Genomic DNA, 27,296 nt, shown 5'->3' on the forward strand with positions numbered 1-27,296 from the left:
TATTCTAATATCCCACTTTAGCTCCTTAAGAGAAGAGGCTAACAATATGGGCCTTTGGATCAAAAGAACCATGATCCAAAAGCTTACAAATAGGGCCCCACATACATGATAAGAAAATATAGAAAGAGGAGATTTTGACTTCACCAAATTACATAGCCCAAATAGCAAGACCTAAATAATAAATAGGCCCAATATAATTAGCTCAACAATATATATATATATAATGGGCATCGTATTGATTGCCAAACCTCTTTTTATCTGGAGACAAATATAAGTAGTGCAATATTCCAAAACAAAAGGCTATGGCAGTTCTGCAGTACGTTTGATGAAGTCTAGATCATCATCGTGCATAGGATTCCACCAGTAGAAGTCCAGACATTTTACCGATGTTAAGCGCTCCGCGAGAATTTGTGGAACAGATGGTCGAGCAGGGTCATAGGAATTTGCCAGATGCACAATCTTGAGACTTGGAAATGTGCCGCTTGGGAGAGAAGATAGCAGCAGCTCACTGTTAGCGCACAAATACAGCTGCTCAACGGACGGAAAAGATGAAGGCAGTTCTTTCAGTTTTCGGCAGTCTAGTAGCCTCAACTCCCACAGACGAGGGAAAGATCGTCGCCCAGCTGATGCTTCACACCACTCCTCCAACTCAGGCATGTGTTCTAGACTCAAGTTCTCCAATACTGGGAACGCACCATCACCTGCACCATAGAACTCTGAGCCCAGGCTCTTGACTGCTAGGAGAGAAGCGAGATTCAAAACTTTAAGAGCAGGCAACTGCCCGAGCAGCGGAAGAGACTTGACGGCGGGAAGCTTCTTGAGAGAAAGGGTCTCAAGGTTATGCAATTGACTTATTCTTGGGAGGGTCTCACATCTGAAACAAGAAGATAAGTAAATCTCAACAAGATTTGGAAAACTCGACTCCAACCATTTTGGAAAAATTTTGCCCGGGTAGCAAAATATCGCCAATAGGGTCAAATTTTCGTGCGGTTGGAGGCCGTTGAGGACTTCTTCGGCTACTGCAAGTGCATTGATCAGACCTTGCCTGCTTCTTCCTTCTACGTTAGTGCGCGTGCTGTAGGCTTCCATTTTCTTCTTGTAAGTATCCAGGTCCCATGCCAACCCTACTGAGTGAAGACCATCCATTTCTATTAAGTTAGCCTCTCTAGCCTGTTGGAAATTCTTCACATTTTCTAGGTTAGCAATCCATAGGAAGCCTTCAAGATTAAGTTTGTTGAGCTCCTTGAGTCCACACTCGCTCTTTTCGCAAAGCTCAAAGAGCAGTAGGTCTCGAAAGTAGCTTGGCTGTACAAGTCCAGCGGGTATGCACGTTAATTTATGGCAATGACCTGTGCAAAGACATGTGAGGCTTTCCGTGTTCTGCTTGTTCTCTGGGAGCTCGCGCAGAAAGTAACAGCTTGTTAGATTAATTGATCGAAGATCTGAGAGGCAACATACGCTTTCGGGCAACTTTTTTATCCTGGTATATGCGAGGTTTAAGGTTTGCAAACTCTTTAAATGACCAATGGAAGTTGGTAGGGAAACAAAGCTTGTGCAGCGTTCAAGATTCAGTATTACTAGATTGAAGAGATTACCAATGGAGTCTGGTACTTCCTTTAAAAATCGACATCCTTGCAGGTCCAAAACTTGTAGATTCTGCAAAAAACCAATAGATTGTGGCAGTGTTTGAAGGTTTGTGTATGACAAATTGAGATACCTTAGGTGTCTAAGATTACTAATTGAATTTGGCAATTCTTTGATGGGGTAGTATTTCAGATAAAGTGCTCTTAGAAGCTTCATACTAGAGAAAACAGTTTGAAGAATCTTCAGCATCATATCTTCCTTTCCTATCTGCACAAAAGGATGTGATTTGAGGAAGTAAAAGGTTCTCAACTTTTTGGCTTTATTGAGAATCTCTAAAACCGATGGTATTATCTCTATTGTGTAGATAAATGATGAATAACGTGTCATAGGATATATGTCTCTTTTATTGACAGCTTTGGCGATGCTTGAACATTCTTCACCTGAAACAAATTGAGCGAGATCATGAACAAGATCATGAATCATGATGGCACCTATCATATGCCTAAGTTCCTCGAAAAGTGATCTCGATAATAGCTCTTCGATATATTGGTAACCCACACCTTCCAATTCCACACTCTCGTTGAGTGATCGGATAAATCCTTCAGCAATCCAAAGTTGGATCAGGTCCTTAGTTATTATAATAGTATCCTTTGGAAATATGGAGCAATATGCAAAGCATTGCTTCAGGTGCGACGGCAAATGATTATAACTCAACCTTAGAGCTGGTAAAATCCTATTCGCTTCTAACTTCCAACTATCATTGTCCCGAACAGCCAACCACTCACTTTCCCTTCTCTTAGAGCGCATCAAGCTACCTAAAACCTTTGCTGCCAGCGGAACACCGCCACATTTTTTCACAATCTCCTTTCCAATGGTAACTAAGTTTGTCGTCTTCTCACAAGCACCTATCCCAAATGCTCTTCTCTCAAACAACAACCAACAATCATCCTCGGATAAAGTCTTCAAAAAGTGTGGCTCCACCGTCGCCATTAGTGAGGCAACTCTACTATTACGGGTGGTCACTATAAGTTTACTTGCGGTGGCCCCGGTAGTTAACAAAGTCCTAAATATGTCCCATTTCTCGTAATTTTCATTCCATACATCATCCAGCACGAGCAAAAATATTTTTTTCTCAAGCTCCTGTTTTAGTTTAGACTGCATCGACGCCATGCTTGTGAGATCACAAGCATTTCCCGTTGTATGCTCTATTATTGATCTGACAAGCCTTTTATGGTCAAAATCATCAGAAACACATACCCATATTCTCTTCTCAAAGTGATCGCTTATTTGTCGATCATTATAGACTAATTGCGCGAGTGTCGTCTTACCAAGCCCTCCCATCCCAACAATTGTTATGATCCCGAGATCACCTCCAGATGTGTCCACAAGAAATTCGACGATCTTTTTCTTATCTTCTTCCCTACCATAAACTTCCGATTCAATTACGAAGGAGCTAGTTTCTTCTCTCACCACATTCTCTTGCCTACAGCATGTTACTACACATCTCTCTTGCAAATGAAACTTAGATCTCTCCTCTGCAAGCTCATCTAGTCTCTCCCTTATTTCCCTTATCTCCCTAGCTATCTTTAACTGAAACATAACTGAGTTAGGCAATGACAGCACTTTACTTACCGTTCCCTTCATCCAGCTAGTGGTACTGCTTTCCGGATCAGTTAAACTCCTCTTTCGGTTCCTGGTGAAGTCCTCGTCTAGCAGATCGTCGATATCGTAGGCCACATCTTTGAGGCGTCTCAGCCACCCTCTGAGGGCCTTCTCCTGCACTTGCCTCTCCTCCGCATCCTCAAGCACGTCGCGGATGATGGAGAGGGTGCCCTCCAGCTTCTTCAGCTCGGCGCCGATGTCCCTCAGCCAACCAAACTCGTCGACTATTTGGTTCGGCAGCCTGTCGAGCAAGGAGCTGAGGATGCCGGAAGCCACAACGTCGGTCATTGTGTTTTGATGGTTCGATAATCCTTTCCGTGGTCAATAAATTGCTTCTCCGCGGTTATGTGGACTACCAACTTGATGGAAATGTGAAGGAATATACGAGGTGGCATTGGTAGAATTTTTTTTTTTTTTTTTTTTAATTAAACAGGGATCCACCCTATTTGGTAAAGGAGGTACAAGCAGAGTAGACAAAAAGGAGTCTTGTTCATTGGAGAACAAGGAGAGTACAAATGAGAAAGAGTGGAAGAAACAGAGTAGTCGAACAAGGAGAGTACACTGTTCGGCATTGGTAGAAATTTAGGACCACTGCTTTTAAGGATGTTTTCGAGAAGTTCACACTGACAGTTGACTTGACCTTGTTAGTCCCATATAGACGGTAACAGTTGACTTGATCTTGTGAGTCCCATATAGATGGTACACACTATGTATAAGCCATAGAATTAGGGGTGGCACTTCGGCCATTATTTGCGAGTCAGCTAGTGTTTGGTTTGAGATGAGTTTGAGATCGAATTGCTCATTTAGTAAACGAGCCGAACACAAGTTGAATTTTTCAACTTGTATAATGAATGACTTGAACACGAGATGGGGTCAACTCGTTCGTGATCGGCTCGATAACAGCTCGAATGCATATATTTTATATTTATATAATATATATAATTTTATATTTGTATATATAAATAAATAATTATATATATATAATACATATTTTTATTATTTGATTTTTAGCTCAACCTAAATATAAAACACAATTTAATTATAAAATTTCAACCATTAGATCAAAGTCTAATAGATAAGACATCATAAATTTATTTTCTATATATATATTCTTTCTAATTTTTTTATTTATTGTTTATGAGCCGGCTCGTGTTTGGCTCGTTAATAGACGAGTCGAACACGAACTGAATTTTTCAGTCCTATACTGTAACGAATCAACTCATGTTTGGCTCATTTATGAAACGAGTCGAACACGAGCCCGCCTCAGCTCGCCCATATTCGGCTCGCCAACAGCCCCTATATAGAATCTACGGACAAGTTAATTACACAATATTGACTCACATGGTATCACATTCTCTGCTTCAGAGTGCTTCAAAACATTTTGGAAATTATATAGAGTATATATCTTATATTCATAAGTTTTTGGATTAAAAAAATGCTCTCGACTTTCTGCTAAAAATAAATTGATCAGACATAGTTAATGGATCCTAAGTATCTATAGCGTAGAGGCCGACCGTTCCTAGATCAAGTGGCAAAGGATTTGGTGGTTGGTATCCGAGGTCTTAAATTCGAATCTTAGTTGATTCATATTTTCAGCTAAGTTTATTTCTAAATAAAATAAACAAAACGAGTAGAGTACTGCCTATCTCTTAAAAAAAAACTATCTATAGCGTAGAGTGTTTATCTTATACCTAGATTTTTGGCGTACAAATAACATTACTTAAAATTTTTTAGGTTAATTGCAACCATGGCCCTTGGCCTTCGTTTAAATACTTATTTTGGTCCCTAATATTGTTTTTGTTTACAATTAGATTCTTAACTTTTATGGTTAATTGCACCCTTAGGTTCCGTTTGGTTCGAAAATTAGTTGGAATTAGTTATATCAGTGATAGGTATAAGTATGAGTTTTTGTAAGGATAAGGTTTTTTTTTTTTGGATGAAAATGTGAGTATAAACTGGAACTAGAAAAATTGTGTTTGGATGATTATTGAGAATAAGAGGAATAGTTGGTAGTCATAAATAGAAAATAATGATATTACTCCTATAATTAAATTTAAAATTTAAAATTTTAAACTTATAATTTTAAATTGAAAATTTTAATTTTTAAATTTAATTATTTTAATTCACTCTGAAATTAAACATTAAAAATTTTTAATTTCAAAATTAATTTAAATATCAAATTTTAAATTTAATACGGCAAATTTAAATTGTGAAAGATATAACGAATATCAAATTTAAATTTAAAAACTAAAATTATCACATTTAAATTTAAATTTAAAAATATCAATTTAAAATTTAAATTTTAAAATTTAATTTTAATTTAATAAATTTTAAATTTCTGAAGATTATAATTTTTACAACATTTAAATTTAGATTTAAAATATATATATCTTCTCTCTTCTACCCGGCAGATATTCGCACCACTGGGGTGGGAACAGTTCGTTCCCAACCCATGAACCGGTAGGGTACTTGGGTGGAAATAACTTGTTACCACACCCACCCAAATAGTGTGTTTGAGTAGCAAAAGCGGGATCAATCCTAATCTAATGCTGTGTTTGAATTGGGTAAAACAAGAGGGGAGGATAAGGGGGTTATCCGCCCTCTTGTACCGAACACCATTTGGGTGAGTAGAGCGAACATACTATTCCACCAGGGGTGGGAACACCCCCGGATAGAGAGAGAGAGAGAGAGTAGAGAGAGTAATTTATTTTAAATTTAAATTTAAATTTTTTAAAATTTATATTTTAAATTTTATTAATTTATAATTTAAAATAAATTTGATGTTAAATTTTAATTTTGATATTTTTAAATTTAAAATTTTAATTTGATATTTTTAGTTTTTAAATTTTAAATTTGATATTTTATATCTTTCAAATTTAAATTTGGTCTTAAATTTAAAATTTGATATTTAAAATTAAAATTTTGAAAATTAAAATTTTAAATTTTAATTTCAGATTTTAAAATTTAAAAGTTAAAATTTTTAATTTAAAATTATAAGTTTAAAATTTAAAAATTTAAATTCAATTATAGGGGTAATATTATTATTTACTATTTATAACCATCAACTATTTCTCTTATTCTCAATAACCATCCAAACACAATTTTTTTAGTTCCGGCTTATACTCATATTTTTATCCAAACAAAAAAATACTTTTGTTCTTATAAAAATTCATACTTGTACCTATCCCCGTTATAACTAGTTCCTACTAATTTTCGAACCAAATGAAGTTAGTCTCTAAACTTTACAAATTTTTTCACTTTGGTAACTTGGTTTGTAATTAATCTCTTCTCCTATATGCATATCCCATCATATCAAGCCTAATTTTACCCCTCTCGATATCGTCTTCTATACCTACAGCGATCTCGACCTTGTATAAGACATTAATTATGTTTTTCAGAGTATTCAATAGCTTGATGAAGTTAGTGAAACTACCTAATTCTTCCAAATACTTAAAAAAGTTGGTGTTTAAATTGAACAAAGTTATTTGATTATTATCGTGGTTTATATGATGAGACAAAACAGACATGTCTTATTTTACCAGAATTAATAAGAATTTTTATATGATTGGACCTAACTGAAATAATATACAATTATTCAGATCGCAAAACAAAAAAGATAGAGACCAAAATTAAAAAAAAGAAAAAAGGTTGAGAGCCAATTGTTCACAATCTAAATGAATGAAGTCGTAGCATGCTACCTATTTTTCAAAAAAAAAAAATCTTTTTTTGAGTGTACAAGTTCCATTTCTCTTGCTCATCTATCATGTTCAAACCTTAGTTAGTTAATTCGCATGTAATACGCGAATAATTCGCGACTAATTGGAAAAACGTTTAAAACGTCCCGTCTACGAATTTTTTCGAAAAAATTGGAATAAAACGTGTTTTTTTTCCATACTCAAAATATTTGCGATCAAAACGGTATTCGCGAATTATATTCGGAAAAATTCTGATTTAGCGGCGGTGAAACGATGAAATTTTTCAAAAAAAATTGGATTGGGCTGCCGTGGAGATGTAATTTCTCGAACGGGCGTCGCACGACCACCGCTCCGCAGATCCGTACATCTTTCCCGAGCAGTCGGGCAATTTTGCTTCTTCTATTTTGAAGAAACCATGGAGATGCAGCAAGCGGACACGGAGCAAGCGAAGAAGAAAAGAGGTGGGACAAGGGCGACGAAAATCACGGTGCACCGTGTTGGGAAGAAGGGTGGTCCCCGAGGACTCAGCCTCGTGGACCGCGTGGGGTGGACACACCGCGTTGGGAAAAAGCGCAGTCCACAAAGTTGAGTGCAGCCTCGTGGACGCGTGGGGTGGACGCACCGCGTTGGAAAAAAGCGTGGTCTATAAGGCTCACTCAACCTCGTGAACTGTGTGGAGCACTCTCCCTTTGTGTTTAACTGTTTATACTAGTAAATTACCCGCGCGATGCTGCGGATATAAAATATTTTAATAATAAATTTTAATTAAAATATTCATATTATTTTAATTTTTAATTATTAATTATATAAATTTAAAAATAATTTGAATAAAAAGAATGTAAATTGGTTTATGTGCTACAAAATTTTTTGTAAGAACTTGCAAGTAACTAAATAATTTTATAAAGAAATATATAAGCAAAAAATTATTAAAAAATTCATAAGAAAAAAAGGTTGTTGGGAGAAGCTCTTTTAGTCTTCAACTCTTCATACATAGGAAAAGAAAAATTTTCTATAAGATTCACTATTCAAGGTTCTATAAGGTTTCACCATTTAAACTAAAATATAATTTAATAAATATAATCTATATCATATAAAAATACATTTGTAAAAAATATTTGATCAAATTTTGTATAAATTTTAATAAATATTTTATTTAGTTAACCAAAATTAATCATAAAAAGTTAAAAAAAACTATAAAAATCAATTAAAAAATTAAATTTGAGCAGTCTATTGCAAAGGGTCTTAATAGTTGAGAGGGTCCTCACATTTTTTTTGCCAAAACATCTTTTGCTAAAAATGTATAGAAACTTCCTAAACTTTTAATTTTTTAATTAAGGTAATTTTATCAAAAAATTTATAAATTTTGTTAAATTCATTAGTAATTTCGTTAGATTTAGAATTTTAATTTTTTTTGGTCATTTTAATGTAACTAAGCATAAAAATTACAGTAAGAAATAAAACTTGATTGGGTCTTAATTCAAAAAAATTATAGTTGGGGGTTATCTATATATGTTTATTTATATTAAAGGAAATGATACTATTTGATGCACCAAGTGTATAAATAAATTTTGTGCACTTTATTTTTGAAAATCTGATATAAAAATTTAAACTCTAGTAAATTTTGATATATAGACATTTTATATAGATAGGTCGCATTTATAAAATTATATTTTAATTTAATAATACTAATTATAAAAAGTTAGGATTAATATATGTAATATTTATAGACCTAATTATAAAAAGTTAGGATTAATATATATAATATTTATAGACCTAATTATAAAAAGTTAGGATTAATATATGTAATATTTATAGACTGGGTGCGGGCAAAGTTTTTCTATAAATAAAGAGTGGGTAGGGAAGAAATCATTCGGGTCTATACTTGTATTTAACATCATACTAATAAATCCATATTGCTGGAACTTAAAGCCTATAATATTTTGTACATAAACTTATTATAAAATGTAAATTATATTTATTAAATTATATTTAATTTTAAATTGAAAAAATAGATTTGATGTATATTATATTTGTGTAGATCGGGTGCATGCAATTTTTTTAAAGAGAGACAGAAGAGCTTTAGGAGGACACTTGTCACCTCCTAAGGGCCTTGAGGTGACCCAACTCTCCTTTAATGGAGTAGTAAAGTAATAGAAGTAATATATATATATATATATATATATATATATATATATATATATATATATATATATATATATATATATACTATGCTATCGGATGCATTGAGGATCTGATGCTTCCAACTTTTTGACCATTGAATTAAAAATTATACGGTTGGGATGATTGCGGTCCTCTAGAGTTGAATTGTATCCCTAGGGTTGAGTTGTCCCCACATGGTAATAGTATTAATCCAAAAATTAGAAATGATCAAAGGAGTTGATCTAAGGGCCAAAAAATCGAAAGCACCAGATCCTCTATGCTTCCGATAGCATCGCAGCTTTACTATATAAATAGAGAGAGAGAGAGAGAGTGAGGCTACTATGCTTCTGGAAGCATAGAGCCTTTTGTACTTTCAGATCGTTTTCGATGTTGCGGTTTTCGAATCGTCGATCGGCTCTGTTAAACTTGATCTAGAGTATTTGAAGTACTTAGAAAATAAATTTTATAATTTTTCGATATCATTTGCCTAGTGATCGAAGGGACTCAAATCATTAATTTTAATGGCCGTGGTGAGCCGTTTGCAAGTTTAACGGCGTAGAAATATCCAAATCACGTGAAATTTTGATAGAAAATTCTTTATACTATATAAAATAAGATCAATATCTTTGAACTAAAATTTTAATGTCATATTATCACGTTTTATAAGATTTTTATTTTCAGCTGTTGATTTTGAACCCCTTAGTTCACTAGGCAAATGATATTGAAAAATTACAAAATTTATTTTCTAGATACTTCAAATACTCTAGATCAAGTTTAATGGAGCCGATCGACGATTCGAAAGTCGCAACATCAAAAACGACCGTGCTTCTAGAAGCATAGTAGCCGCACTCTCTCTCTCTCTCTCTCTCTATATATATATATATATATGAGTCACATTGCTATACTCTTATGAGTACGATCGCTTCGTACTCATAAGTCGTTTTCGATGATAGAGCTTCCGAATCGGCGATCCATACCATAAAACATTATCTAGAGCATTTAAAACTTCTAAAAATTAAATTTCATAATTTTTCGACATCATTTACCTTACGATCAAAAAGTCACAAAATTGACAATTTTTAACGACCGGTATGGGATACTTGCTAGTTTAACGGTGTAAAAGAATCGAAATAGGTTGAATTTTTGATAGAAAATTTTATTCACTATCTAGATAAAGATGAATAACTCCGATCTTAAATTGAAGAGTCCGATCATCTATTTTTAGGACGTCGTTTAATTTTGACCATTCATTTTATGCCCGCTTGATGGACTTTATTATGATTTCGAAAAATTACGAAATTTATTTTCTAAAAATTTTGAATACTCTAGAATTTTTAACGGTGTCAGATCATCCATTTTTAGGATGTCGTTTAATTTTGACCGTTCATTTTATGCCCGCTTGATGAACTTTATTATAATTTCGAAAAATTACGAAATTTATTTTCTAAAAATTTCAAATGCTCTAGATCATTTTTAACAGCGTGAATCGTCGATTCGGAAGCTCTATCATCGAAAACAACTTATGAGTACGCAGGGCTCTATACTCGTAAGAGTATAGTAGCCCTACTCTCTCTCTCTCTCTCTCTCTCTCTCTCTCTCTATATATATATATATACACACACACACATTATTTTATATATTATTTTATATTATTTTATTTTTATATTTGTAAGAATTATAATTATTTATGATAATAGCATAATTCTAAAGAAAAATAATAATTTAGTAGACGAATTTTTATTTCTAATTTTTAAATAATAAGAGTAAAATTCTCGTATAAATCGCGTATATGAAGTATTAACGAATTCGATTTTTAAACCGTATTTTTTAACGAATTTAAAAATTAAGATATAAATTTTAGTCGTATTTTATCCGTACCGAATTTTTACCGTATCCGAATTAACTAACTATGATTCAATCAGGAAATATGTACAATAATCACGACAATTATGACTTAGAAGTTTTTAACCTATGATGTTGACCATCGAGGTTGGTTTACTATATCTTTTATTATTTACTGTAATTATGTTGGCCAACACGACCCACAGTTGCATATTATGAAATAATACGAAATAATATTGTACTTTAAAAGCTTAGCCCGATAAAAAATAATATTTAAATATTTTTATATTTAACATTTTGTTCCACGTTTGGTCTTGAAACTTTTTGTAAGATCAAGACTGAACTTTAATTAAATTTAAATAAAAAAAATTAATAATGCTAGGAGCCATGGGGTACTATTTTGACCACCAGAGTAATCCCAATGTGATAAAAAGGCGGAGTTAATCGAGAACTAAGGATATTCCAGAAGCATCACCCATTAAATTTAAAGCAAAAAAAAAATCTTTCGCTCGTTTTTCTTTTGGAAGAACAGTAGCAGCAGGTGAGCACTCCTCTTCCACACTGTTCTCTGATCTGATGGGAAGAGGGGGTTGGCTATTGGTCTCCTGGGTCTAAGGGAGGTTGCTATCCACCTAATCTTATCTTGGTCCATGAATAAGCACTAGCTCACGCATGTACTCGCCGCACCTTTTGCCTTCCCCCACCTCACCCCTAAAATAATATTTTTTTGATTAAACAGGAATATACCTTATTTGATAAAGAGAGTACAAGTTTAGACTGCAAAGTTTAGCTCGGCTTTGCCCAAGTAGGGTCAGTAAGCTAACTTGTGAAGATACATCAGAATCAGTAATAAAAGCTGGTAGAATCAAACAATCGAGCACACTAGGACCCCAGGATAGACTTCCAGAGCTTAACAACTGAGACAACAGTCGTTCCCAATTCTCATACGTAGAATGCCGATTACTGAAGATTCTTGCATTCCGCTCTTTCCAAAGTTCCGAACAGGCTCCAACAAAGTAAAGGTTGAAAAGTGTTTTTGCTGCTGCCGCCAAGGACTCTCTACCTCGCGTCCATCTAGTCGAGGTGTCTCCAACTCGATTGACCGTTAACTACCTCGCGTCCATCTAGTCGAGGTGTCTCCAACTCGATTGACCGTTAATTCAGCAGTGACTGGGGTGCTAGAGAGGAGTCGGTTCCACAGAGACCTTGCATAGTTGCATCGAAAGAGGAGGTGATCCAGGTTTTCTTCGTTGGCGGAGCATAACACGCGTATGGATGGTCCCTGTCAACCTCGTTTTGCTAGTGAATCAGCTGTCAAGATCCTGTTCCCCGTTACTAACCACATGAAAACTTTAATCCCGGGTGGGATCTTTAGTTTCCAAAACTGAGGTGATCTGCAGTCATTCACTCCACTGAATGCGAAGAAGTCATAAGCACTCCGTGTCGAGAAATGGCCAGCTGAGTTCCACCTCCAGACAATGGCATCTTCTGATTCCCCATGTAATGTAATGTTGGAAACTAAGGCTTCCAGATCTTGGAGTTCTTCTTGTGCTGCGGTGCTGAAAGGTGACCTGAACCCCAGCGTAGAGTGCGTGGCGAAGCGTCGAAACCAACATTTGACAGAAGTCTGCTTATGCACCGATATAGCATGTAATTCTGGAAATTGCTTTTGCAGCGAAAGTTCTCCATACCATCTGGAATTCCATAAGGATGTTACCTTTCCATTACCTAGAGTAAAGTTAATCGAAGTAGAGAACGCAGCAGCTGTGCTGAGCATCGCCTTCCAAATTGGGGAGCAACCAGTTGGCTTAGAACGATCAAGCCGAGGTGGTCTATGTTTGTAATGTTTCAGCCTAAGTAACCAGACCCAAGGGAGAGATGAAGAGTTATAGAATTTTCAGAGGCCCTTCATTAAAAGGGCCGCATTAGTGTGGCGCATGCTTCGAATGCCAAGGCCGCCTAATAGCTTTGGGCAACACACATTCTCCCATTTGACTAAACAATGAAAGCCATTAGTAAGCTTTGCACCCCTCCAAAAGAATCCTCTGCGTATCTTGTCAATCGCCTTTGTTACCCAAATTGGTAGTAGGAAGGTAGAGCAAAAGTAGGTGGGTATAATAGACAGGACGGAATTGAGCATAACAAGACGACCCCCCCCCCTTCCAACCTGCAGTCTGTTGTCACATTCTCTCCCCTAAAATAATTTGAACAAAAAAAAAAAAAAAAAAAAACTAAATTAGGAGGTTAATTTATTTTGTAAAATATAATCGGAATCCCTTGGGCACAACTGTACAACATGTTTGGTCAATTGTTTCAAACATTCTTAAGATTATTTTGTTTGCTATCTCTCCATTATCTTGGTTCCAAACAAGCACTAGGTCATGCATATATGCAATCACTGCACCTTTCCCCCCTAATAATAATAATAATAATAATAATAATAAAAGAAAAAAAATCTAAGATGTTATTTTTGAAGAACACATTTCGTACTCTTTTGAAAGTGTAGAGGTTTTTATACTTATAAGTTGTTTTCAATGGTGCAACATTTTCGATAATCAATTCAATTAGGCATGATGTATATATTATTATTAGAACTATTTGAAAATTAAATTTCAAAATAGGGTACATCCCTGTTTAATCAAAAAAAAAAAAGAAAATCAAATTTCATAATTTTTCGATATCATTTATCAAATGATCAAATAATTTAAAAAATAACTATTTTATTAGCTAATGTGGCGAGTTTGCAAATTCGATGGTATAAAACAATCGAAGTTATGTGAAACTTTAATAGAAAAATCTATATAACATCAGGATCAATACTTTCGATTTGAAATTTAAGTTTTTTATTTCTCTTCATTAGTCAAACTTGTTCTAGCTAAGTCTTGAGCTAATATGAGCCAGTAGGCCACATAATTTGCAACTATGACCACAACTCGGATCAAATCGCCCCCAAAGTACCTCTTTAACTCTTCTGAGTAGAAGTCCTGACAAGCTCAAATTCTCCTCCGATAATGCTTTACGAAATTCTTTCAAGTGTTGCATTCGGTCCAGCATAACGCAGAGTGCCTCGAGGACTTCTCTTGATTCGCAAAAATGTTTTGATTAGATCTTGCCTACTAGTTTCCTTCCTCATAATCTCCAGCTTATACATAGTTGGTCCTCAAGTTTTAAGTCCTTTGAGCTCCCAGAATACGAACTTCTCAGCAAGCGCAACAAGCCGTAGTCTTCAAAGACAGCAGCACAGCATTCTACTCGCGAAGGCATGGTCGTCAAGTCACGGCAACCACCATCCATAATAATATATGGTTGAGTTGTCATGCTTTTCATGCTCACTGGTAGCTTGTCAATGAGCTCGTCTAAAGCGTGACAACACCATAGATTGATCGATCGAAGATTGGAGAGGTGACAAACAGTTTCAGGTAACTTTTGGACTCCAGAAAATGATAGGTCTAAGTGTTGCAAGCTCCTTAGATTACCGGTCGAACTTGGTAGGGAAAAAAGGCTCTTGCAGGAAGAAAGGTTCAATGTTAACAGATTGGAAAGGTCACCAATGGATTCTGGTAGTTCTTTTAAAGATTCGCATAGCATTAGGTTCAAAATCTGTAGATTTTGGAGGGAGCCGATGTCGAATTTGACACTTCCGGGAACCCGTGTTCGTACAATTATCCGGCGATAATTGTGTAGTGGTGTTATCTTGTGTTTGCTGCCAAAACATCCAAATTGGAGTGTTTTAGGGCAGTAGGTGACTCGTGACAAGAGTCGGTGAGTTTCGGGACACTTAGTGGGTCCCGACGGCGTCCCGGTGTGGTTTTCGGGACTTCCGGCGTATTACGACGATCGGTTTGGGAAACCGATTCTCGTGGGTTTATTTGTGGGTTTATGCTTTTAGGGTTTCTTAGCTATGGGTTAGACACTAACCCAGTGGACCCTCCTTAGGTCCTGTGTGACATTCTTTGCAGTCAGGAGACAGCCGGAACAGTTTGTCGACAGGTGGGTACTTCGATCCGATCTGTCGTACAGTGGTGCAGCCCATCGGTGATGGTTTCTTACCTTGCCTCCTTTGTTTATTATCATGCATATGTTATATTGTTGAGCTTTGTCACTCTATTGATTACATTACACCCACGTCTGTTGATTATACTCTAACTCGTGTGTTTGGCATACTTAGTATCATGAGTAGGAGTAGAGTGGTTCTATCCGCATTCGTATCTGTTGACTCAGTTTGGTCTGTTGTGCATTCCGTATTGTTGACCTAGTTGGTCTGTTTGTGCATTCCGTATCTGTGACCTTAGTTGTCTGTTCTACCATTCTCTACTCCAGTTATTTCCATATTGATATCATACTTAGGATAGTAGTTGACTTTATCTGCTTACTATATCTGTGATTTGTTGGCGAGTTCCCTCATTGTGGATATCTATGACCTATTCGGATCGAGTTGCTGACAGTTCACTAATATCTGTGATTTGGCTTGGGCGGTTCCCGCTATTGTGATATCTGATGACCTAATTCGGTTTGATTATGCTACAGTTCTATCCTGGACATACGTAGGCCGATATTGCTTGATCGGCTATTCGTCGGTGGCCCTGAGAGGCTGGATCTGTCGGTAGTTGCCGATGGAATGATCCTTTTGAGCCATACTAACATTGATCGCCACTGCAGATACGCATTCACGAACACCAAAGCGGCTTAATCCACCGCAAGAGGGTCGTTCTTTTCCCGGAAAAAGTGGTTGGAATTGCCAACCGTGAGTCCCAGGGCTTTATTGCGAGCGGTATATGCTTCTGACGCCAGGGCTCGTCATTTGCGTAGGAGTCAGGTACTGATGCTTCTGACCCAGGGCTTCTATTGCGAGCGTCAGGTACGTGGCTTCTGACCAGGGGCTCATTGCGAAGGTCAGGGTTACTGTACTTTGACCAGGGGCTCATTAGCGAGGGTCACGGACAGGTTGACAGTGTGGCATGGGCCTGAAAGGTCTTCGGACAGATAGCGCGCGAGATTTGGTACTTTTGAGCTTATCTGTCAGTTGACGCCTGCATACAGTGACTGTATGTTTATTTTCGAAAGTAACATCTCTAATCTTGTTATTGAGCTACTGTATTTATTTTAGCTGCATCTATACTTGTCGCTCCTTATTACTTTCATGCATCTTACTGTACACATTATGTCTATCTAGTTCTACGTGTTTGTTGTGATAGCTCTTCCTGATCTGGGTGAGTATCCATAGCTTACATCGCTCTGCGTATCCAGGGAGGGGAGACATGTTTACATGTTCTCACCTCCCCACATTTTTCAGGTATCTGCGGGCGTGAGGGTTGAGACGAGGCTGAGGTACGCGTGTAGCGGTCGATAGAGCTTCCGACCCAGGTTATTCGGTTTATTTTTACCCTTCTTATTTCGGTTGATGTTAGTTTAGTTGGTTCATGTGGTTCAGTGTTCTAATTTACATTTGAAAATGTGAATTTCTGAATTTTGTAAAATAAAAGGTTTCTTACCACCGGGTAGCGTTTTAAAAGATAAAGGTTTCCGTTGTAGGAAACAGTTTTCAAAAGAATTTTTCGTGAATTCTATTTAAACATTGAATGTAAAACTGTGATGTTAATGGTGAATGTATGATGTATAGGTATTCTTTTATATCTCATTTGGTTGTGTTGTTTCCTGGCTATACTCTTGTACTTGTGCGACGCGTGCAAATACAGGAGAACTCTGTCGCGGTGAGCAGTGGATTCCCTGTATTTTGTGCGGATCTGGCATACCCTGGGATCAGGTTTCCAAAAAAAAAAAAAAAAAAAAAAAAATCGCTGTGTTTTAACCTAAAAGGGACCCCGAGGCGTGACACTAAACGAAAGGAGGAAAGGAGACCAGTTTTGGGCTGTGAGCTTGAGGATCCAAGCATGTCCGTGGGTGATGGGCATGATAATCGAAAAAGTCACACAAGAAGAAAAATGAAGGGTGAAACATCATCATTCTCGCAAGAAAAATAGAAGGGAGGCCAACGGTCATTCTCAGGTTGACCAAATCAACCTGCGTACTCTTTCTGCAATATTGTGATTAGGACTTTCCCTAAGACCTCTATTGTGGTTCAAAAACTAAATTTTAGAAAGTAATAGGGAAGTCTAATATCATAAATACCCTTCTAAAAAAATATATTATAAATAATCTTCCAAAAAAGAGAAACTTTTAAAAATAACCTTTACACTGAATTACAGTCAATTTTGAATTAATGGTAAATAAAATTCCAACTTTACTCCTATTGTCATTACCATCTTAAAATATTTAATTGGCTATAAAATCATATATGATTTTATAAACACCCTTTTAAATTTATAAATAACCTACATTAAGAGATAAAATTTTGTCAATTAAAAAAATATATATAACCTGACAAGTTAAACTAAAAAAATATAAAAATAAAAAAGTCAAAAAATATCAGGCAAAAAATTCTTTAAAGTATTAGTTGACTCATAAAAATAAGGTTAAGCACTTTATTTAAAATATAACCTAAATATATATGCATGATGTGAACTAAGTTATTTGAACATGCACGGATTTCTGTGCTTTGGCATATAGAATTTTAAGATTTTCACTTTATTTCAAAAGAAAAAATTGCGTAAGATTTGATTTCATACAACAAAAGAAGTTCCACTTTTTGCTCTAGGTTTTCTATCTTAATTTTTCATATAAATATGCTGTTAAATAAAAGAGGAAAATATATGCTCACCATACAGTAATAAAATGATGTATTTTCCTCTGTATTTTAATATTTTAAAATAAATATTATCATGCTAAAATACTTTTGTAAAGGATTTTGAAGTTAAAGACAAAATGGACATTTCAACCACATTTATGATAATTAAATATAGGGATATTAAGAGTATATTTGAAAGATAGTAAGTATTTGTAGGGATATTAATTTGTGATATAATTAAATTTATAGTGGTATCTATGATATTTTTGAAGTTTAGAGAGGCACGAATGAAATTGACCCAAAATAATATTTGCCATCTTGAGAACAAGAGACATTCTGGTATAAGTTAGAACAATAATAAATTTGTATTTGGATGTATTTCGAGGGTAAAACTGTACGTAGACCCCAACACTTTGAAGAGATCTGTTAATTTGAGACTTAAAAAAATAGATAAATAATTTAAATTAAAAAATCTTTTATATTTTTAATACTCTCAAAATTGATAGTTTATTGATTTTTTTTTTTTTCAATTTATATACTTTGTTGCATAACTTATAACTAACTTAATCTGCAAACTTATTTTTGCTAAGCTTTATAATTGAATTCAACAGTAATTCTAAATAGCTGGATCCATTTAACGCAATTATGGCAAAGTGCAGTACTAATTAATTATTATCTTTTTACGTAGAGTGTTCACGAGATATGAGATAAAATACAAAGGATCTTTTTGTTAAAATAAGTCTTTATTTCACTGTAATGCCCTATTTAGATACATAATAAAAAAGTTCCATGGAGTTTATATTCTGTAATTTTGGTTTGAATGAAACAGAAAATTCGGTAACTATAAAAAATTTTCATAGCTTTGATTTTAAACTGTTTGGATACATATCATATAATTTCAGAAAAACTCTAACAATTAAAATTTTATGTAAATTTAAAATTTAAAATTTAAAGTTTAAAATTTAAAAATTAACTATTTTTGATGACTCGTTTCCAGTTTGGAACTTTGTGTGTATAGTGAATTTGATGGCTTTATTTGCACAATAAGAAAATTGAATTTGATTTGAATTTAGAATATACTATTTTGATTTGAAGTTAAATAATATAAAATAATTGTTTTTCTTCAAAATCTTCAACTACCATATATTAGGATTTTTAATATTAATATTCAACAATCTCAATTACCTATTTGCACAAAAAAAAAAAATTCCTTTATCTCATAAAGGCCGGCGCTGGCTACAGCGACAGAGGAGGAGGAGAGCGAGGGGCTCTTTGTTTAGAGTTTCAGTAGATTAAGTAAGGGAAGAAGGGGAGATGGTGATCAATTTTTCTTTTTTCTTTTTCTGTTTGTATTTAGGTCGAATAGGGTGGATGGAATGAGTTGAATAGAGTAACATTTTATTTTTGGTTAGAGTGGACTTTATATTTAGGCCTTTGTAGTTTTTTTAAAAAAATTTTGTATAAATGGAACACTTACATAAAAATATCCAAAAAATATGTTTATATAACTAATTCTATTTTAGTGGCAAAGAAAAAATTAGAATAATTATTAAAGCTAATTTTAAATTGAATAAAGGAAATAATAGAATACATAAGGGTGTATTTGGTTCCGAATAAAATCATCCTGTAACGATCCAGCCCACTAGCAACAATAACTCGTTGGGCCCAACAACCGGCCAAAATGCTTAAGCTCAGTTACCGTTAAGGCCCTGACGTCCTCGTCAGTCCAATCACACACACACAGTCCAAGATCACCAAGCGATGTGAGACTCGTCTCGCTAGCCCGTCATCCAGACCCTGGCTCAGCCGAGACTCGCCACACATGTCCAGCTGGTGAACCGGCTCTGATACCAAATGTAACGACCCAGCCCACTAGCAACAATAACTCGTTGGGCCCAACAACCGGCCCAAAATGCTTAAGCCCAGTTATTATTACTAGTGTCTAAGTCTCTTATAAACCCAATGACAACCCCATTTCCATCCGATGTGGGATTATTGGGGTGTCACACACCCCGAAATTTTTTTCATTTGAAAAGTCAAATTCCCGTGTTTCATTACTCGTAAAAATATTTTCTCGAATTCTTTTTTACATATTATAAAGAGAATGAGGGTTTTTGTTTCCCCTTGCTTTGAGAGGAAACACGCGGCGTTGAGCATGCGCAACAAAAGCACACAGTTCACGAGGTCTGCTCCACCTAGTGGACCGTGTGAGAAAGGTTCACGGTGGACTTATTTCTCTCATTTATATATACTAGTTGAGTGTACGTACAAATGCACATATATAATAATTATTTTAATATATTTTTAAATCAATAAAAAATTTATAAATCATATTTATTCAACATTTAAAATAAAATATTCTGTAAATTTATATATTATATTTTATTAGAAAATATCTACAATATCCTATATTATTCTTTTCTTTATATACATTAAATATTTTTATATATTTTTGGATATCTAATAAATCTAAAATTTAAGTAAGTGTTTTAAACTAAAAGTATAAAAATTTAATTGACATTTCTTTCAAAATTTAAAATTTAATTTTGATCCATTATATAATTAAATTTTTTAATTGTTAATTCAAGTTTGATATCAAAAATCAAAAGTAAATTTAATTCACAATTTAAACTCAAATTTAAATTTTAATGTAAAATAGATGGATAGATTTAATATCAAAAATTAAAAATTTAATTTAATTTACGATTTAAACTCAAATTTAAATTTTAATATAAAATAGAAGAATAAAAGTGCTATTTTTTAATAGATTGATCATAACTGTTCATTTTTATTTCAAATATTTTTTATTAATTGATCATAACCATTCATAGAATTGAATTTATAGATTGGTATAAATATTTTTTTAAAAAAAATTGATCATAACCGTTTCGTTCTTATTTGAGATAACTTTTTACAAATTGATTATAAATTTGTACACCATATTATTCCAAAAATATGATTTACAAATTTATTAACCAATCTATCTTTTAAACTATTTCCATTGTAATATGTTGATAGTTTCAAAATTTAAAATTTTAAATAATTTTAAATTTTGAGTTGAAATATAGATTTATAATAGATATTCTGGCAAAAATTTGGATAAGCATGAATTTTTTTCTATTCTAGAGATAAAAAAATTTAATAAACTTTGAATTAAAATATAAATTTACAATAGATATCTTTCGGTTGGCAAAAATTTGGATAAATATTTTTGTTTCTATTTTGGAGATAAAGAGAAATTAAATGTTTGTTTCATTACTTTATTTATTTTACGTGAGGAAAGAAGAATCATTTTTTTTTTCCGCCAAAAAATTGGTATGTCGATAAACCGAAATTTGAAATACGTGCTTTTATATATAGTGTAGATAGATAAATATAGAAATAGATATAGATTTTATCAATTATATAATTAAATTTTTTTAATTGTTAATTCAATTTTGATATCAAAAATCAAACATTAAATTTAATTCACGATTTAAACTCAAATTTAATTTTTAATGTGAATAGATCGATAAAAGAGCTATTTTTTAACAGATTAATCATAACCATTCATTTTTATTTCAAATATTTTTAATTTATTGATGAGTTTAAATTTTTTTTTAACAAATTGATCATAAATTTGTACATCATATTGATTCAAAAATATGATTTACAAATTTATTAATCAATCTATCTTTTAAGTTATTCCATTGCAATATGTACATAGTTCCAAAATTTAATATTTTAAATTAATTTTAAATTTTGAATTGAAATATATGTTTACAGTAGATATTCTGGTAAAAAATTAGATACGCATGAATTTTTTTCTATTTTAGAGATAAAAAAATTAAACAAATTTCAAATTAAAATNTCTGCCAAATAAAGAGTCTGTCGATAGACCGAAATTTGAAATACAGGCTCTTATATTTAGTATAGAGTAGTTATAGTGCACATGCGATATACATCAAATTTAATTAAATTAAATTTATATTTATATTTTAAATTTAAATTATTATTAGTGGTATATGTCTATTTATTATTTAATTTTTTTTCATACTTTAGTTTATTTCTAAATAAGAATTATGTATTTTTAATTTAGTTATACTGTAAATATTTTTCATATGTATTTCATAACAAGCAAATTTTTATTGAATTTGATCTTGATTCAAAATTTGAATTAATTAAAAATATTAAATTAATAAATTCACATTTAAATTTATGAACGAAACTCAAAATTTTAAATTTATTTTGATTTCATAATTATAATATTAGTAGTTATTGGAGATATAGATCTATTTATCAATTCACAGTAGATATTCTCTAATTGGTAAAAATTTGGATAAGTATAAATTTTTTTTATTTTAGAGATAAAGAGAAATTAAAAGTTTGTTTCATTACATTACTTATTTTCCATAAAAAAAGAGGAACCAATTTTTTTTTCTAACTAAGAAAATGGGTTTATTGACCGACCGAAATTTGAAATACGTGTATTGATATATAATATATATATATATATAATTTTTACTATATATATAAATTATACAATATTTTATTTATAAATATTATTTATTAATTATATAGTAATTAATTTTATAGTATCGATTATATATACTATTATATATTATATTAAATATTTATAGTATAATATATTTTAAATATATTTTATTTATAAATATAAATTATAATACTAATGTATGTAACATGATAATTATTATATATCAATAATTATATAATACAAAAAATAAAAAAGTATATATAATTGTTTTTATTTATATATATATATATATTTTTTACTTTTCAACCAAACAATCGTAATAGAAATCTATTTTTTTTCCTACAAATTAAACGCAATGTAAAACTTATTATTCTCCGAAAATTATTTTTTACTGAAATTTTTCTTATAGTTTTATGTGAAATCAAACAGCCCCTACGTAAATTTGATGGTTTTATTTGCGGATGAAGTAAATTACGGTGTAGGCGAAACTGCAAGAGTTTTTTATTTCAAGTTGGCCGGACATTCCATACAATCGGATATAGTTAATATAACACTATAGAAAATGAGCAATGATTGGACTAGTATTAGAAAAGTACCCACTAAAACACATTTACTAAATACAAAGTCATAAAATAGAAACTTGCAGAAGAACAAACATTCTGACCAGCAAACATCAACACATTTTCTTAATTTCTTTTATGGCCATTGTATTGATTGCCTTTTTTTCTTTTTCTTTTTTTTTGCTTGAGACCAATATAAGTAGTACAATATTCCAAATCAAAAGGCTACCGGAATTCCGAAATGCGCCTAATGAAGTCTAGATCATCAGCGTCCATGGGATCCCACCAGTAGAAGTTCAGACATTTTACGAATGTTATGCGCTCCGCAAGAGTTTGTAGAACAGATGGTCGAGCAGGGTCGTCAGAACTTGCCAAGTGCACAATCTTGAGATTTGGAAATGCGCAGCGCGGCAGAGAAGATAGCAGCAGCTCACTGTTAGCGCACAAATATAGCTGCTCGACGGATGGAAAAGATGAGGGCAATTCTTTCAGTTTTGGGCAGTCTAGTAGCCTCAACTCCGACAAACGAGGAAAAGATCGTTGCGCTGCTGACGCTTCACACCACCCCTCTAACTTGGGCATGTGTTCTAATCTCAAGTTCTCCAATACTGGGAATGCATCATCACCTGCACCATAGAACTCTGAGTCCAGGCTCGTGACTGCTAGGAGAGAAACGAGATGCAGGACTTTAAGAGCAGGCAACTGCCCAAGCGACGGAAGAGACTTGACAACAGGAAGCTTCTCGAGAGAAAGTGTCTCTAGGTTATGCAATTGACTTGTTCTTGGGAGGGCCTTACATCTGAAACAAAAAGATAAGTGAAGCAAAACAAGATTTGGAAGACTGGACTCCAACCATTTCGGAAAAATTTTGCCCGGGTAGCGATATATCCCCAATAGGGTCAAATTTTCGTGCGGTTGGAGGCCGTTGAGGACTTCTTCGGCTACCCCAAGTGAATTGATAAGACCTTGCCTGGCTTTTCCTTCTACCTCAGTGCGCACGCAGGCTTCCATTTGCTTCTTGTAAGTATCCAAGTCCCATGCTAATGATAGTGCATTAAGGCCATCCATTTCTATTAAGTTAGCCTCTCTAGCCTGCTGGAAATTCTTCACATTTTCTAGGCTAGTAATCAATAGGATGCCTTCAAGATTAAGTCTGTTGAGCTCCTTGAGGCCGCACTCTCTCTTTTCGTAGACATCAAAGAGCAGTAGGTCCCGAAAGTAGCTTGGCTGTGTAAGTCCAGCAGGCATGCACGTTAATCTATGGCAATGACCTGTGCGAAGACATGTGAGATTTTTCGCGTTCTTCTTGTTCTCTGAGAGCTTGCGTAGAAAGAGACAGTGTCCTAGATTAATTGATCGAAGATCTGAGAGGCAACATATGCTTTCGGGAAACCTTTTTATTCTGGTATTTGCGAGGTTTAAGGTCTGCAAACTCTTTAAATGACCAATGGAATTTGGTAGGAAGACAAAGCTTGTGCAATATTCAAGATTCAGTGCAAGTAGATTAGAGAGATTGCCAATGGAGTCTGGTAATTCTTTTAAAAATCGACATCCTTGTAGGTCCAAAACTTGCAGATTCTGCAAGAAACCAATAGATTGTGGCAGTATTTCAAGGTTTGTGTATGACAAATTGAGATACCTTAGGTGTCTAAGATTACTAATTGAATTTGGCAATTCTTTGATAGGGTAGTATTTAAGATAAAGTGCTCTTAGAAGCTTCATACTAGAGAAAACAGTTTGAAGAATCTTTAGCATCATATCTTCCTTTCCTATCTGCACAAAAGGATGTGATTTGAGGAAGTAAAAGGTTCTCAACTTTTTGGCTTTATTGACAATCTCTAAAACCGATGGTATTATCTCTATTGTGTAGATAAAAGATGAATAACGTGTCGAAGGATATATGTCTCTTCTATTGACAACTTTGCCGATGCTTGAACATTCTTCACCTGAAACAAATTGAGCGAGATCATGAACAAGATCATGAATCACGACGGCACCTATCATATGCCTAGGTTCCTCGAAAAGTGATCTCGATAATAGCTCTTCAATATATTGGTAACCCACGTCTTCCAATTCCATACTCTCGTTGAGTGACCGAACAAATCCTTCAGCAATCCAAAGTTGGATCAGGTCCTTAATTATTATAATAGTATCCTTTGGAAATATGGAGCAATATGCAAAGCATTGCTTCAGGTGCGACGGCAAATGATTATAACTCAACCTTAGAGCTGGTAAAATCTCATTCTCTTCTAACTTCCAACTATCATTGTCCCGAACAGCCAACCACTCACTTTCCCTTCTCTTAGAGCGCATCAAGCTACCTAAAACCTTCGCTGCCAGCGGGACACCACCACATTTTTTCACAATCTCCTTTCCAATGGTAACTAAGTTTGCGGTCTTCTCACAAGCACCTATCCCAAATGCTCTTCTCTCAAACAACAACCAACAATCATCCTCAGATAAAGTCTTCAAAAAGTGTGGCTCCACCGTGGCCATTACTGAGGCAACTCTACTACTACGGGTGGTCACTATAATTTTACTTTCGGTCGCACCAATAGTTAGCAAAGTCCTAAATTTGTCCCACTTCTCATAATTTTCATTCCACACATCATCCAGCACGAGCAAAAATATTTTTTTCTCAAGCTCCTGTTTTAGTTTAGACTGCATCGACGCCATGCTTGTGAGATCACAAGCATTTCCCGTTGTATGCTCTATTATCGATCTGACAAGCCTTTTATGGTCAAAATCATCAGAAACACACACCCATATTCTCTTCTCAAAGTGATCGCTTATTTGTCGATCATTATAGACTAATTGCGCGAGTGTCGTCTTACCGAGCCCTCCCATCCCAACAATTGCTATAATCCCGAGATCACCTCCAGGTGTGTCCACAAGAAATTCGATGATCTTTTTCTTATCTTCTTCCCTACCATAAACTTCCGATTCAATTACGAAGGAGCTAGTTTCTTCTCTCACCACATTCTCTTGCCTACAGCATGTTACTACACATCTCTCTTGCAAATGAAACTTAGATCTCTCCTCTGCAAGCTCATCTAGTCTCTCCCTTATTTCCCTTATCTCCCTAGCTATCTTTAACTGAAACATAACTGAGTTAGGCAATGATAGCACTCTACTTACCGTTCCCTTCATCCAGCTAGTAGTACTGCTTTCCGGATCAGTTAAACTCCTCTTCCAGTTCTTGGCGAAGTCCTCGTCCAGCAGATCGTCGATATCGTAGGCCACATCTTTGATGCGTCCCAGCCACCCTCTGAGAGCTCTCTCCTGCACTTGCCTCCCCTCCGCATCCTCGAGCACGTCGCAGATGGTGGAGAGGGTGCCCTCCAGCTTCTTCAGCTCGGCGCCGACGTCCATTACTTGACCAAACTCGCCTGTGATTCGTTCTCTCAGTCTGTCGACCAGCGAACTCAGGACACCGGAAGCTACTACGTCTGCCATTTTTTTTTTTTTGATGTAATCAATCAATTGATCGATCAAAAACTGAATGAAACTAAGATGAATAAGACTAAACGAAAAGAGGAGAGGAGACCAATTTTCTACTTCAGAGTAACTATGTAAAACTAGAATGGTCAAATTGAACGAAATTAAGCTCGAATAAGACAAAAGGAAAGCAGGAATGGAGGCCAATTTTGTTCTGTAAAAAAGACTTTACTTGTGGGGGTGATTGGCCTGAGAATATAAAAAGTCATTCATGAAAGAAGGAAAATGGAAGGCGGCGAAGCATCATCATTCTCACAAGAAAAATAAAAGGGTAGCCAAAGGGCATTTTCAGTTTGACCAAACCAACCTGCGTACTCCTTCCGCAATATTTGATTAGGACTTCCTCAATAACTATCGCCGCCGCCGCCGACGACAACGCCACCATCCAACAAGGGGGGGGCGCCCGCCTGGAAGCAAAGACGAAGGCTAGGAGTAGAGCACCGTTTGTTTTGAGTACATGCAAGTGTACCCCAAACTAGGCATCCTAAGTGGCTTTTTAAAATTAATTTTCTGTTGAATCACATTTGGGATCATAATTTGGCGAGCTTTGTTAGTTACATGCAATATTAACTCTATTCAGGAAACGCATGTGACTCTTTTGTTACTGTTACTCCTTTTGTTACTAATTTTATTTAAATATTTTGCTTTTTTTTAAAAAATAATAATAATAATAATAAATCCTCACTTTTAACAAATTATCAGGAGCATAAACCCTCTATGATGGGGGTGCATATAACTATATTACTATTTTGATTAACCTTTCACATGTCCCATTATATCAAGGTGACCGCATATACCAAGTTTTTTATCAAACTAGTATAATTAAATTGTGATTTTATGCAACTATGATTAGTTTTTTTTTATAGTTTTTTTTTACTCGTAATCTAATATCTTATTTGGCCCCCGAGTTGACACAGGTAATGATTGTCCAGCCTTTCAAATTTTATAAAAAAAAGATTAATTAATATCAATTTTAAAGACAATAGTATCCGGTAAATAAAAAAAAAAAACTGTATATCCCCTTAGTCTTAAATTTTGGTTTTTGTTGCTTCATATTTTGATCTCCCAACTAGGTTAAGTTTTCAATTTGACTACTTTACTAATTACCATTTTCACCTAATTAATTGGAAGGGGGA

General features: G+C 34.3%; 2 protein-coding genes across 3 annotated transcripts; both read right to left on the reverse strand.

The window, feature by feature from the left end:
• On the reverse strand, positions 231-3,579 carry LOC109709288 (putative disease resistance protein RGA3). The gene is made up of 2 exons (XM_020231447.1): positions 3,217-3,579; positions 231-1,656 (listed from the first exon to the last, which is right to left on the reverse strand). The coding sequence occupies exons 1-2, from the start codon at positions 3,532-3,534 to the stop codon at positions 301-303; spliced, it is 1,674 nt and encodes a 557-aa protein (XP_020087036.1). The 5' UTR covers positions 3,535-3,579; the 3' UTR covers positions 231-300.
• Positions 22,685-26,643, reverse strand: LOC109709286 (putative disease resistance protein RGA3). Of its 2 annotated transcripts, none has more exons than XM_020231445.1 (2): positions 26,468-26,643; positions 22,685-26,111 (listed from the first exon to the last, which is right to left on the reverse strand). In XM_020231445.1, the coding sequence occupies exon 2, from the start codon at positions 26,032-26,034 to the stop codon at positions 22,888-22,890; it is 3,147 nt and encodes a 1,048-aa protein (XP_020087034.1). In that variant the 5' UTR covers positions 26,035-26,111; positions 26,468-26,643; the 3' UTR covers positions 22,685-22,887. The 2 variants fall into 2 exon arrangements, with proteins under 2 accessions (XP_020087034.1, XP_020087033.1); XM_020231444.1 differs by lacking the exon at positions 26,468-26,643 and adding an exon at positions 26,333-26,435.

The sequence above is a fragment of the Ananas comosus genome, linkage group 4 (genome assembly GCF_001540865.1).
Source record: "Ananas comosus cultivar F153 linkage group 4, ASM154086v1, whole genome shotgun sequence".
In the NCBI taxonomy this organism is placed as follows: Eukaryota; Viridiplantae; Streptophyta; class Magnoliopsida; order Poales; family Bromeliaceae; genus Ananas; species Ananas comosus.

What these genes read in the sequence shown, in the direction of transcription:
- LOC109709288 (XM_020231447.1), bottom strand. Translation starts at nt 3,534, where the DNA reads ATGACCGACGTTGTGGCTTCCGGCATCCTCAGCTCCTTGCTCGACAGG. An exon ending in CTAGCTGGATGAAGGGAACG is followed by an intron (nt 1,657 to 3,216) that starts GTAAGTAAAGTG and finishes GGTTTTTTGCAG; the next exon opens with AATCTACAAGTTTTGGACCT.
- LOC109709286 (XM_020231444.1), bottom strand. Translation starts at nt 26,369, where the DNA reads ATGACTTTTTATATTCTCAGGCCAATCACCCCCACAA. An exon ending in CAGGCCAATCACCCCCACAA is followed by an intron (nt 26,112 to 26,332) that starts GTAAAGTCTTTT and finishes AAAAAATGGCAG; the next exon opens with ACGTAGTAGCTTCCGGTGTC.